We start from the raw sequence: 14269 nt of genomic DNA, 5'->3' as shown, positions 1-14269 counted from the left end.
TTAATTAAGTGTTTTTTTCTCAAAGTTGCCGGTACAATGTCCTACATATATCAGTACCATCATAACAACCTAATCATTACGAAACTTCTACTCGATCAAATAATCCACACGTTGCAAATAAGCCATTACATTTTTTGTTAACCAAATTCGACACTGTCTCATTGACCTCCATACAAACTCTTCGCTTGGTGAGCGGAAAAAAACGCTACCTGCTGGGGAACACAGATTTTGGGCAGTTATCCCTCTTGCTTCGCCTCTTCCTCTCTTCATGAGCGCTCAATCAAGCTCCAGCTCTTGACGTGGAAAGAAGTCGCGCGAGAAGTACGCACAATGCTCGCGAGGTCAATGGTGTGTGAAAGGCATGGACAACGACTTTTATAACTAAACCAAGATAGACCATAGCCTGTCGTTTCCAATGGGAACAGAGGAGTCATGGTGGGCAGAACCAAGCAAGAGCTAGCGAGATCGGCACGTGCTAGCATATGTCGGCAAACTGTCGTTAGGGAACGCCTACTCTGTGAAGTGCGCGTGTGCAATAACTCAATTCGCCTTTTCACTCCTAAACAACGCGATTTTTTACAACTTTGGCAAAGGCTAAAGTCTACAAACTTTAGTCCACTCTGTTCATAACATATTCTAGTTTTGGGAACAGAAAACTGTATTTAGATCAAATGTTTAATCGATGAGAACATTTGCAGAATGTAGGCCAAAATCCATCTCCTTCCATCTTCTCCCACTGCCCGCCCCTGAACTTACTCTCACTACCGGAAACGCCAAGCAGATGCTTCATATTTATACATCCAGTGAAATATCTGTCTTATTGTTCTATTTGTGGCATAGAGCTAGGACTTATCTTTGTATCTACCATTATAGGGTTTGTGATACCATGGTCAGCGCCATAGAGCAGTGAGGAGGAGGAGCTCTGCGTGTCTGGAAGTAATTTAGCCATTCATTGTTGTCATCGTGCTATATAGAGTTGCTATTTTCAAAAGTTTCTCGTGTCAAATTAACTCGTGACATTCCTGGATTACTCATTATATTAATCAAGTTTAATTTAATCAACAGATAAGACAGTCAGTTGAAAAAAGGTTAAGGGTACAAGATGCAGTGGAGAATCCTCAGAAGAGGAATGGGAGGACTATCAACCTCAGTGAATTTCATAAAAATAGTGAAACATTCAATAAATTATCCTTTTGAGATAAAACTATACTAAATACAGTGCATTCGGAAAGTATTCAGACCATTTGACTTTTCCACATTTTGTTAGGTTACAGCCTTATTCTAAAATAGATACAATCATTTTTTCCCCCCTAATCAATCTACACACAATACCCTATAATGACAAAGCGAAAACAGGTTTTTAGACATTTCTGCAAATGTATTAAAAATAAAAAACAGAAATACCTTATTTACATAAGTATTCAGAACTTTTGCTATGAGACTCGAAATTGAGCTAGAGTGGCCAGATGGAGGCCACTCCTCAGTAACATGACAGCCCGCTTGGAGTTTGCCAAAATTCACCTAAAGGACTCTCAGACTATAAGAAACAAGATTCTCTGGTCTGATGAAACTAAGATTGAACTCTTTGGCCTGAATGCCAAGTGTCACATCTGGAAGAAACCTGGCAACATCCCTACGGAGAAGCATGGTGGTAACAGCATCATGCTGTGGGGATGTTTTCCAGCGGCAGGGACTGTGAGACTAGTCAGGATTGAGGGAAAGATGAACGGAGCAAAGTACAGAGAGATCCTTGATGAAAACCTGCTCCAGAGCGCTCAGGACCTCAGACTGGGGCGAAGGTTTACCTTCCAAAAGGACAACCACCCTAAGCACACAGCCAAGACAATGCAGGAGTGGCGTCGGGACAAGTCTCTGAATGTCCTTGAGTGGCCCACCCAGAGCCCGGACTTGAACCTGATCGAACATCTCTGGAGAGACCTGAAAATAGCTTTGTAGCGACGCTCCCCATCCAACCTGACAGAGCTAGAGAGAATCTGCAGAGAAGAATGGAAGAAACTCCCCAAATACAGGTGTGCCAAGCTTGTACCGTCATACCCAAGAAGACTCAAGGCTGTAATCGCTGCCAAGGGTGCTTCAACAAAGTACTGAGTAAAGGGTTTGAATACTTATGTAAATGTTATATTTCATTTTTTTTTAACTGTTTTTGCTAGCACCATGCTACAAGACCATGGTGCTTGCCTACGGAGCTGTGAGGGGAACGGCACCTCCGTACCTTCAGGCTCTGATCAGGCCCTACACCCAAACAAGGGCACTGCGTTCATCCACCTCTGGCCTGCTGGCCCCCCTACCTCTGTGGAAGCACAGTTCCCGCTCAGCCCAGTCAAAACTGTTTGCTGCTCTGGCACCCCAATGGTGGAACAAGCTCCCTCACGACGCCAGGACAGCGGAGTCAATCACCACCTTCCGTAGACACCTGAAACCCCACCTCTTTAAGGAATACCTGGGATAGGATAAAGTAATCCTTTTAACCCCCCCCAAAAAAATATATATGTACTATTGTAAAGTGGTTGTTCCACTGGATATCATAAGGTGAATGCACCAATTTGTAAGTCGCTCTGGATAAGAGCGTCTGCTAAATAACGTAAATGTAAATGCTTTGTCATTATGGGGTATTGGGAACAACACCTCCACTTCGCTGATAATCAACTCTGGAGCCCCACAAGGGTGTGTGTTCAGCCCCCTCCTGTACTCCCTGTTCATCCATGACTGCGTGGCCATGTACGCCTCCAACTCAATCATCAAGTTTGCAGACGACACAACTGTAGTAGGCTTGATTACCAACAATGATGAGACCGCCTACAGGGAGGAGGTGAGGGCTCTGGGAGTGTGGTGCCAGGAAAGTAACCTCTCACTCAACGTCATCAAAACAAACGAGATGATCGTGAACTTCAGGAAACAGCAGAGGGAGCACCCCACTATCAACATCGATGGGACCGCAGTGGAGAAGGTGGAAAGCTTCAAGTTCCTCGGTGTACACGTCACTGACAAACTGAAATGGTTCACCCACACAGACAGCATGGTGAAGAAGGCACAACATCACCTCTTCAACCTCAGAAGGCTGAAGAAATTTGTCTTTGCACCTAAAAGCCTCACAAACTTTTACAGATGCACAATTGAGAGCATCCCGTCAGGCTGTGTCACCGCCTGGTATGGCAACTGCACCGCCCGCAATCGCAGGGCTCTCCAGAGGGTGCTGCGGTCTGCCCAACGCATCACCAGGGGCAAACTACTTGCCCTCCAGGACACCTACAGCACCCGCTGTCACAGGAAGGCCAAAAAGATCATCAAGGACAACAACCACACGAGCCACTGCCTGTTCACCCTTCTATCATCCAGAAGGCGAGGTCAGTACAGGTGCATCAAAGCTGGGTCAGAGAGACTGAAAAACAGCTTCCATCTCAAGGCCATCAGACTGTTAAATAGCCATCACTAGCACATTAGAGGCTGCTGCCTATATACATAGACTTGAAATCACTGGCCACTTTAATAAATGGATCACTAGTCACTTTAATAATGTTTACATGTTTTGCATTACTCATCTCATATGTATATACTGTATTCGATTCTATTCTACTGTGTCTTAGTCTATGCCGCTCTGACATCGCACGTCCATATTTTTATATATTCTTAATTCCATTCCTTTACTTAGATTTGTGTGTATTGGGTATATGTTGTGAAACTGTTAGATATTAGTTGCTAGATATTACTGCACTATCGGAGCTAGAAACACAAGCATTTCGCTACACCCACAATAACATCTGCTAAACACGTGTATGTGACCAATAAAATCTGATTTGATTATTGTGTGTAGATTTGAGGGAAAAAACAATTTAATACATTTTAGAATAAGGCTATAATGTAACAAAATGTGGAAAAAGTCAAGGGGTCTGAATACTTTCCGAATGCACTGTGTATTAACGTCACCAAATAATTTATTAAAACACAGTTTTGCAATGATCGTCTAGAGTAGCCTCAACAGCACTCTGTAGGGTAGCGGCCATGGTGTAGCCAGGGGACATCTAGTTTCCGTCCTCTTCTGGGTACATTGACTTCAATACAAAACCTAGGACGCACATGGTTCTCACACCCTTCCATAGACTTAAACAGTAATTATGACAACTTCCAGAGGACGTCCTCCAACCAATCAGAGCTCTTGCAGCATGAACTGACATGTTGTCCATCCAATCAAAGGATCAGATAATTAATATAGTACTGAAAGCAGAAGCTACAGCTAGCTAGCACTGCAGTGCATAAAATGTGGTGAGTAGTTGACAAAGAGAGACAGACAATAGTTTAACAGTTTTGAACAAATTATTTAATTTAAAAATGCAGCTAGCTAGTTTAGCCTACTCAAACACCTGGCTCAAACAGAGGGATGCTCTGTTAGCTAGCTGGCTATGGCTATCCAACACAGGAATTATTTCAAGTCAAGGTAAGCTTTTATAAATGTATTGCCACTGGGGCCCGCCGGTGTAACTGCATGATTGTGGCGAGTTTACTAATGCATTAGTTCTAGTAGCTATATTGACTATAATGTTAGGTAATATGGTGACAACGATGTAGGCTTTGTGTAGCGGTTAGCGTTATGATATAAAGATGTGGCTTGGAAAGTTTATTTTGCCTGGTCACAGACAGCTGATGTGTTGTGCACTGAAGTCCACAAGCGAAGGGAAAAGGTGAGAGGAGAGCGTATAGATGTGAGACGGAATTATACAACGAGCAAACTGATCATGCTGTTTGTATGTGGCTGCTATGAAAGTGAACTGTGTTTGCATGTGATCAGGGGTGTATTCATTCTGCCCATTCTTCTTTTTTTTCTTCTAAAAATGGAAGCAAACGGAACAAAAGGGGGATATACATACCTGACTTTTGTCCAATAGAAACTCTCGATTGCAACTGTTGGACTAATGATTACACCCCAGATCAGCTAGATACAGGCAAGAGTGTGCAAGGCGGTTTTGAATGTGTCACTGTTTGTCACCTTGATTACTCAAATTTATTTCGACCTGTGCACCTACATCATAGGCTAGATTGTAGCAACCTCATGATGGGTATAGGGAAAATTTGAGTATCATGTAGTAGCCTAAACCTATCGATGTTACATTGAGCTGGGTGAATGGAATATGAATGACAGTCATCCAATGTGCTGTAATAGAAATAAGGCCATGCTCATAAATAAAAAATTGTCCTCCCTCATCTTAAACGTTACCGACCAACCACTGCTGCGTACTGGCTGTGTTGGCAAAATCACTACATATCCCACAGAGCCAAGCGGGGTGAAACTGCCCGTTGTCACAGTTCCAAGACCAGTCAGTCCAAGACCAGCTAACCCTACAACAATAATTCAGAGACAAACAAATAAATCAGATTACTTATATTTAAGGGGAGCAAATATAAATACCATCCCCGAACTCAGCTATAACTGTCAATAGTAAAACAAAGCTTACATTTGAGTTAAACCTGAATACCAAAAATGGTAAAGTTGCTTCCTGACACGGTAGATTCCTCCTCACCACTCTGAGGCGATCTCCATTTTAAAGTAGTCCATTTTCTTCTTCATTGGCTGATTGCTCCCAATTCAAAGAAATCTCCACCCAGTTGACTACTTTCAAATGATGGAAGCCCTCAATGGCAATGTCCATGCCAAAACAGGTTATATGCATGATGAGTCCTCTTTATGTTGAAAGGTGCGTTTTTTCATTCTCACTATTCAGGGCTACATACTTCTACATAAAGCCTTTTGGAAGTATAGCTACAAAAATGCAAGTAACCACAAAAGCTGCCTTCTGTGCTCAAACAGTAGCCTACCAATAAGTAATCCTCCTACCTAACCTTAGTGGATATATATATATATATGTGTGTGTGTGTGTGTGTGTGTGTGTGTGTGTGTGTGTGTGTGTGTGTATATATATATATATATATATACACACACACACACACACACACACACACACACCTATTGATTCTTGAACAATATAACTTATTTTTTACATTTACCTCATTTAGCAGACGCTCTTATCCAGAGCGACTTACAAATTAAATGCCTCATGAGCTAAATTCAATTGTCGTACCACCATCAGAACCCAAAATATAAGCTTGTTTTACTCCAATGTTTGTAAACAATCAAATTGAAAACAAACGCTGTATAGCTTAGCTTTGAATTTGAGGACACCAACAAATGCTACTTTGCCAAACCATTCAATACTGTTACCAGTAGGACAGCAGGTGGCAACAAAGCCCACTTATTCCAAGAAAACACTTTCACAAGACACATTGGTCAGACCTGTTTTAATTGTTTTCTTAAAGACATTAACAATCCATTTACTGTATGTACAATATGTAAACAAGAGCACGTGAGACAAAAAAAGGGACAAATAAACATGCTCAGTATAATAGTAATTTTTGTAGTTTCCTTTACCCTCCAACAAGCTTTATCATAGTCCGAAGTCATTTTGGAATAGGCTTACATTGTTATTGAGTAACGACAACAACGAAGGTTGATGAGAGAAATAGATCTGACAGAATCCAAACAGAGGGTCCTAGTGACATTCATATGAAGTCTTAATGCATTTTCAAATACAACTGTTTTCCAGAGTCGAGCCGTTTCAAGACATTTGGAACATTCACAAACAGTGCTATAAAAAAAGAACCTCATATGCTTGTGGTAGCACTATAAATATTGTCCATGTGTATTCTTACAAAAACATTGTACAGTTATGTTTTTTTTTTATACATCACAGTTGGTTAAATTCTATGTAAACACTGAGTTACTATATAATATGAGTATGAACCAATAACGCACACACAGGGGAAGTGATTGATAACTTAATGACAACTTACTAAATTATGAAATCTTTTAAACTGTATTGACAATACCTTTTAAACCCCATTGACAATGTAGAATTTACATTTTAAATCTGTTGGGTGTCCCAAAAATGGCTGGCACAATAATGTGCTGTTTCACTTCCGTTGGCAAATAACTATAAAGACTTGGGGTATATTTTAAAGAGCAGCATCACAGTTTAAGATTGTCTAAAGGAAATTCCAACCAAATGATGCAATACGCAGCATCATATGATGCAAAATGCATCATACTGGCTGTATTTCTGTATTTTGACATTTACATATCTTAAAATTGATTGCTGACATGCAAAACATTTTGGGGCTATATCAACCATGGACTAATGAAAGAAATACCAAAATATCGTTTTTGGGTGGAGTTTTCCTTTAAGATTGTTGTCAGAATACAGAAAACTTTGATGTCTGATCTTTTGATGTGCTCTCCTGTAGATACCTATAGCGTTAAGGTAGGTGGTAAGAGGGACATCAAATGGGGATGAAAGGAGGAGAGGTAATGAAAATGTATTACATCCAGATGAAATACAGTCACAAGAACAAGGTAAGTGACTCCTTCAGTCTAGGGCACAGACTTTAAGGAGGATGAATGATGGCTTGAAATATCGGATCACGAAGCAGACATTGAACAAATCGAGAGACGGGACGAGTCAGCTGAATCACAGAGGAGAAGGCCTTCATGCAAAGAGTGTCCATGGCATTTAAAAGCCCTGAGCCTGACTAGGAGAGGTTGAGGGTGTTTTGGTGGTTTAATTGCCTCTGTGGTCATACTGAGATTCGCTCGACATTCCCAGATTAGTTGGTCGCAGAGAGACTTGGTCTATTGTACATATCCTCTAGTCCCTTTCCGACAGATACATACATTTAACAGAATGTAGGATTGTAGAGTAAAAATGTGTGAGTGTAGTGGTTAGGGCACATTAACAGAGGCACTGTCCTTGCACTTGTCCACGCTGCAGGTAGGAGAGGAGCCTTTGTCTGTGGGGGCAGATGCTGTACCAGAGGGGGGCTGGTCGCTGGAAGAGGGACCTGGTGGTTTGGCTGAGGGGTCAGAGGTTGACTCCACCTCTGGTTCCTGCTGAGAAGCTGTTGCTGTCGGAACAGAGGGAGGAGGACATGATACAAGTTCAGATAGTAAAATACAGAGAAAGACGATGTGTATGGTTTTGTTTGTGCGAGAGCAGGGACTTTTCTGCCATTGTAATCCTTGGGTGGGCCGCCTAAGAGTTTATTCGGGTCACGTAAGTCCAAAATTGTATTTTTCTTTTTTTATATATTTTCCGGGATGGAAAAACGGACCTATATATTTGTGACTATAATAATCTTTGAGAACTAACAATTAGTGATGCACCGATATGACATTTTTGGCCGATACCGATATCCAATATTTTCCTTGCCAAAAAAAACCGATGCCGATAAAAACAGATTTTGCGGCCTTTAAAGCATTCTAGTACAGTTAAATAATTAAACACACACATGGATGCAGCGGTTTAAGGCACTGCATCTCAGTGCAAGAGGCGTCACTACAGTCCCTGGTTAGAATCCAGGCTGGATCACATCCGGCTGTGACTGGTCCCATAGGGCGGCACACAATTGGCCCAGCGTCGTCCGGGTTTGGCCGGGGTAGGATGTCATTGTAAATAAGAATTTGTTCTTAAATTAACTGACTTGCCTAGTTAAATAAAGGTTACACACACACACACAACAAAAAGTTATTTTGTTGGCATTTACGTATGTCCCCATTACCAGTAAAACACAATCAAAACCTATTTCTTTCACTTACTTGCTGTGCTGTTTAGTTGTTAATTTGTTCAGTCGTTTCATTCTCAACCAGGATTTCTATGGAACGCTGTTTGGGTCTTTGTGTGTCAAAAAATACACTATTTAACACTATTTCACGTGTCAAATAAGTTTGTTGACCAAACAGGACCTGAATATGACTGCACGTCACATAATAATTTAACGCGTTCATACATTTTTTACGTAGTTATTACACATTGATTACACTGACTCGTATTTCATATGTCAGAAGGATTCATCAATATGTATGCTATGATGCTGGTAAAGTTGTCTTGCGCACCTACAGTGCTGGTCATAAAAAAAGCTAATGAATGCAAACAATGTTCTTCCCCAAAAACATAGCAAAACAACAATCCGTTTCAGTAGCTATATAGTTAACTAGCTAACTATATAACTAGGTGTCATCATCTAAAATAACCCTCATTTATAAGACAGTTCATAATTGATTAATGGTGGTGGAACCCATCTATGTGAAGCTAGTCACAATAAGGATTAGCCCCAATAATGGACTTTGCGGTTAGCCTTCAAAATAAAAGTATGGCATAATTCTACTATTTGTATTCATTTGCTTCACTGTCAATGACATATCTCTATTTTGAAGGCAAACCGCAAATTCCATTATTGTGCCTAATCCTTATTGTGGCTAGCTTCACAACACATAACCCGGTCTTGTTGAGCCTCACTAGCCAGATGAAGCTAGCTGGCTGCTTATAACGTTAGCTTTGGGCAACAGGGTTAAGTAGCTGGCTAACTATTTATTTTCATGAACTGAAGTTCAATTTCAATAGGCAAACAACAAGTAACAACCTAGCTAATTCTTACTCACAAGGATTCCTAAATCTTTGCTAAGAATAATGAAAATGAGTGCAGTTTCTGCTGGTCATTGTTTTCAGGCTGGTTGTATTGGTGCTAGCTAGGTACCAAACTAAAGCTAGCTACCCCAGAAGTTGCGGTCGAACAAATGATGCTTTATTACCAACGCGGTATTGTAAACACATCGTTCGTGGCCGGTGTTTGCTGACTTTGTTGTACAGCTTTGACAGTGCTACTGTATATTTTTTGACACTCAAAGACCCAAACGGAGTTCCATAGTATGTATGTCGTGAAGCTAATAGCAGTGACACTATTACTGTGTAACTCCGGTAGGGCAACATCTGAAAAATAGCACACTTGGTAGTGTGTACCGGTGCTCGACCAGTCAGCGAAAGTCAACATCACCCACGACAGAAAACGGTTGGTTGTCAAGGGCAATGAATTCGATTATCTTGGCTTTAATGGATTTCGCCTTGGAGTTGTATTGCTGAAATTGTGTTACTCTTTCAAATGACTGCTTGACTTGTTGACTGTTCGATCCACACAGCAGACATTGTGGGCTAGTTTAGGAATGCTGTGTTGCACGTATAGCGCAAATTTTACGTGGTGTCATTACGGCATGTACCTTCGTTATATAGGTATGCACGTCAGCTTTGACATCGGTTTTGCACATCGGCCAATACCGATGTTGACATTTTTAGCTGATATCGGCTGATTCCGATATGTTCACCGATATATTGTGCATGCCTAGTGGAAATCTGTCCTTTGGTCTTATGAGTCCAAATTTGATATTTTTGGTTCCAACTGCTGTGTTTTTCTGAGATGCAGAATAGGTGAACGAATGATCTCTGCGTGTGTAGTTTCCACTGTGAAGCATGGAGGGGGTGTGTGATGGTGCTTTGCTGGTGACACTCACTATTTAGAATTCATGGCACACTTAACCAGCATGGCTACAACAGCATTCTGCAGCGATACACCATCCAATCTGGTTTGCACTTAGTGGGACTATCATTTGTTGCCATTTTTAGCTAATATCGTCCGATTCCGATATGTTAACTGATATATCGTGCATCTCTACTAACAACCACTTAAATAAAAACTAGACAGTCAGGCAGAATTAAATACCTAAAACAATGAATTTAATAAACTCAGCAAAAAAAGAAACAGCCCTTTTTCAGGACCCTGTCTTTCAAAGACAATTCGTAAAAATCCAAATATCTTCACAGATTTCATTGTAAAGGGTTTAAACACTGTTTCCCATGCTTGTTCAATGAACCATAAACAATTAATGAACATGCACCTGTGGAACGGTCGTTAATTGCCTACTGTCTGTAAGCTGTTAGTGTCAAAGGTCAGAGTTATGAAAACTTTGGACACTAAAGAGGCCTTTCTACTGACTCTGAAAAACACCAAAAGAAAGATGTCCAGGGTCCCTGCTCATCTGTGTGAATGTGCCTGAGGCATGCTGCAAGGAGGCATGAGGACTGCAGATGTGGCCAGGGCAATAAATTGCAATGTCCGAACTGTGAGACGCCTAAGACAGCGTTACAGGGAGACAGGACGGACAGCTGATCGTTACATCCGAACATCACACCTGCGGGACAGGTACAGGATGGCAACAACAACTGCCCGAGTTACACCAGGAATGCACAATCCCTCCATCAGTGCTCAGACTGTCAACAATAGGCTGAGAGAGGCTGGACTGAGGACTTGTAGGCCTGTGGTAAGGCAGGTCATCACCAGCAACAACGTCGCCTACGGGCACAAACCCACTGTCGCTGGACCAGACAGGACTGGCAAAAAGTGCTCACGGTTTTGTCTCACTAGGGGTGATGGTCGGATTCGCGTTTATCGTCAAAGGAATGAGCGTTACACCGAGGCCTGTACTCTGGAGCGGGATCGATTTGGAGGTGGAGGGTCCGTCATGGTCTGAGGCGGTGTGTCACAGCATCGGACTGAGCTTGTTGTCATTGCAGGCAATCTCAACGCTGTGCGTTACAGGGAAGACATCCTCCTCTCTCATATGGTACCCTTCCTGCAGGCTCATCCTGACATTACCCTCCAGCATGACAATGCCACCAGCCATACTGCTCGTTCTGTGCGTGATTTCCTGCAAGACAGGAATGTCAGTGTTCTGCCATGGCTAGCGAAGAGCCCGGATCTCAATCCCATTGAGCACGTCTAGGACCTGTTGGATCGAAGGTTGAGGGCTAGGGCCATTCCCCCCAGAAATGTCCGGGAACTTGCAGGTGCCTTGGTGGAAGAGTGGGGTAACATCTCACAGCAAGAACTGGCAAATCTGGTGCAGTCCATGAGGAGGAGATGCACTGCAGTACTTAATGCAGCTGGTGGCCACACCAGATACTGACTGTTACTTTGATTTTGACCCCCCCCCCCCCCCCTTTGTTCAGGGACACATTATTCAATTTCTGTTAGTCACATGTCTGTGGAACTTGTTCAGTTTATGTCTCAGTTGTTGAATCTTATGTTCATACAAATATTTACATATGTTAAGTTTGCTGAAAATAAACGCAGTTGACAGTGAGAGGACGTTTCTTTTTTTGCTGAGTTTAGTATTCATTTAGTTATTATGTTTGAGCAAAATAACACTGCATTATCCATGTAAAAATGCATAGAATTGCAGGAAACTATCTTGAAAATTGCAACATTTCCTCTCAGCTCCATGCCAGCATATGTAGAACTGCAGGAAATTAGCTTTAAAACTGCTCAAATAAATCTCAGCTCTATGGAGAGATTTGTAAATGCCCACCAACTAAGCCCCTTTATAAATCAAGAAAAAACCCTGGAGTGGGGTTTTTGGTGCAAATTACGTCTTTTGTGTGTGTAATAACTAAATTATTATTATACCGGACTGTGTGCAGGACTTCATGTGTTCTGGCCAGTGGGCTTGCTGGCAGGGGTAGTCACAGTAGCTGGTGTTCCAGCAGCAGTAGAAGATGGCCTCCTTCCTGCAGTTCGCACACCATTGCTTCTTCTTGGTCTCATCCACCGCTTGCAGTTTCTCCACCTCCATCTGCTTCTTCACCTCCGCCACGAGACGCTCCCTCTCCTGCTCCAGACTCTGCCTCATCTCTGCCATAGTCAGCTCTACAGGACATGACAGGACACATTTAGAAAATCTATGAATAGAATTCACTTGATATCGAATATAATAAATGAATATAACACATGGATAAAAATGTGTACTATGCATGTGTTTTATAAAATTCTTACAACACATGCATTGAATGAGTATATTAGAAAGACAGCTATAATGCACACACTTGCGTTATAAAAATGTTAGAAACACATTGATAAGATAACACATTAGTCCATCTCATACACACATGAATTGGCTGACAAACACAAACATACAGTACAGTGTACAAAACATTAGGAATGGCAGGTAGCCTAGTGGTTAGAGCGTTGGGCCAGTAAGCGGAAGGTTCCTGGATCGAATCCCCAAGCTGACAAATCTGTCGTTCTGCCCGAGCAAGGCAGTTAACCCACTGTTCCCCGCACGCCAAAGACGTGCATGTCGATTATGGCAGCCCTCCGCACCTCTATGATTCAGAGGGGTTGGGTTAAATGCAGAAGACACATTTCAGTTGGACAACTGACTAGGTATCCCTCTTACCATGACGTAGACTGACCAGGTGAATCTAGGTGAAAGCTATGATCCCTTATTGATGTCACTTATTAAATCCACTTCAAATCAGTGTAGATGAAGGGGGAGGATTTTTAAGCATTGAGATAATTGAGACATGGATTGTCTATGTGTGCCATTCAGAGGGTGAATGGGCAAGACAAAATATTTAAGTGCCTTTGAATGGGGTATGGTGGTAGGTGCCAGGCGCACTGGTTTGTGTCAAGAACTGCAACGCTGCCGGGTCTCTCACGTTCAACAGTTTCCTGTGTGTATCAACAATGGTCCATCAAAACAAAGGACATCCAGCTAACTTGCAATGGAGTCAACATGAGCCAGCATCCTTGTTGAACGCTTTAGACACCTTGTAGAGTCCATGCCCTGACGAATTGAGGCTGTTCTGGGGGCAAAGGGGGGGGTACAACTCAATATTAGGAAGGTGTTCTTATTGTTTTGTACACTCACAATGATACCAACCTAAAAGATGATTATATATAAGGAAAGGGCAAGTATAACAAACCAAGATTATGTTTCATCTCCGACAGCTCTTGCTGATGTAGCCACTGAAGCTTCTCTATCTCTATCCTCAGCCGCCGGATCTGGGCAAAAACATTCAACAGTTATCACAATGCAGTGAGACAGGAGAGAAGTTTACTTATGTTATAGACTCAACCAAAAGTCTCTTCACCAGCACTCACCTCTGCGATTGTGTTTCCTGAAGTGCTTTTGGAAAGGTCGTTGTAGATTTCTGTCATCGTCCCTTTAATCGTGTCCATCATCTGAAGAGATCAGGTGAGATTATAACAATTCACAGATTGATGACAGTCAGGTAACTTTCCATATCAATATAACACAAATATAAATCTGTGAATCAATAAACTTTCCCCTGTAAAGTTTCCATATATTTATTCTGTTTAGACATATAGCCTCAGACTAACTCACTTTGCTGGTGTACTTTGCGATGTCAGCTGCCACATCTGCTGAAGCTGTGGGGATCTGGAAGTCTCCTGCCAGGTAAGACGAGGAAGAGGTGGAGGAGGCACCAGAGGTGACCAAGGTAACTGATGAGGTGGAGGTCTGGGGACCATCTTTAGGCTGCACGGCTGCAAACCACAGAAGAAAAGAGGGATGAGG

General features: G+C 42.1%; 1 protein-coding gene across 7 annotated transcripts in view; it reads right to left on the bottom strand.

Moving 5' to 3' along the window:
* Positions 1–6294: 6294 nt before the first annotated feature.
* LOC115168371 (protein kinase C-binding protein 1) overlaps positions 6295–14269 on the bottom strand; it is a 29841-nt gene continuing 21866 nt past the window's right edge. For all 7 annotated transcript variants that reach the window (XM_029723564.1, XM_029723566.1, XM_029723565.1 and 4 more), the window contains 5 exons: positions 14078–14238; positions 13834–13914; positions 13656–13734; positions 12358–12597; positions 6295–7968 (listed from right to left, as the gene is read on the bottom strand). In XM_029723564.1, the coding sequence (XP_029579424.1) occupies positions 7787–7968; positions 12358–12597; positions 13656–13734; positions 13834–13914; positions 14078–14238 (743 nt within the window). In that variant the 3' untranslated portion in view covers positions 6295–7786. The remainder of the gene's footprint in view (positions 7969–12357; positions 12598–13655; positions 13735–13833; positions 13915–14077; positions 14239–14269) is intronic.

This window comes from Salmo trutta, chromosome 30, assembly GCF_901001165.1.
Source record: "Salmo trutta chromosome 30, fSalTru1.1, whole genome shotgun sequence".
Taxonomy (NCBI): Eukaryota; Metazoa; Chordata; class Actinopteri; order Salmoniformes; family Salmonidae; genus Salmo; species Salmo trutta.
This window is presented reverse-complemented; position numbering and strand designations above follow the sequence as displayed.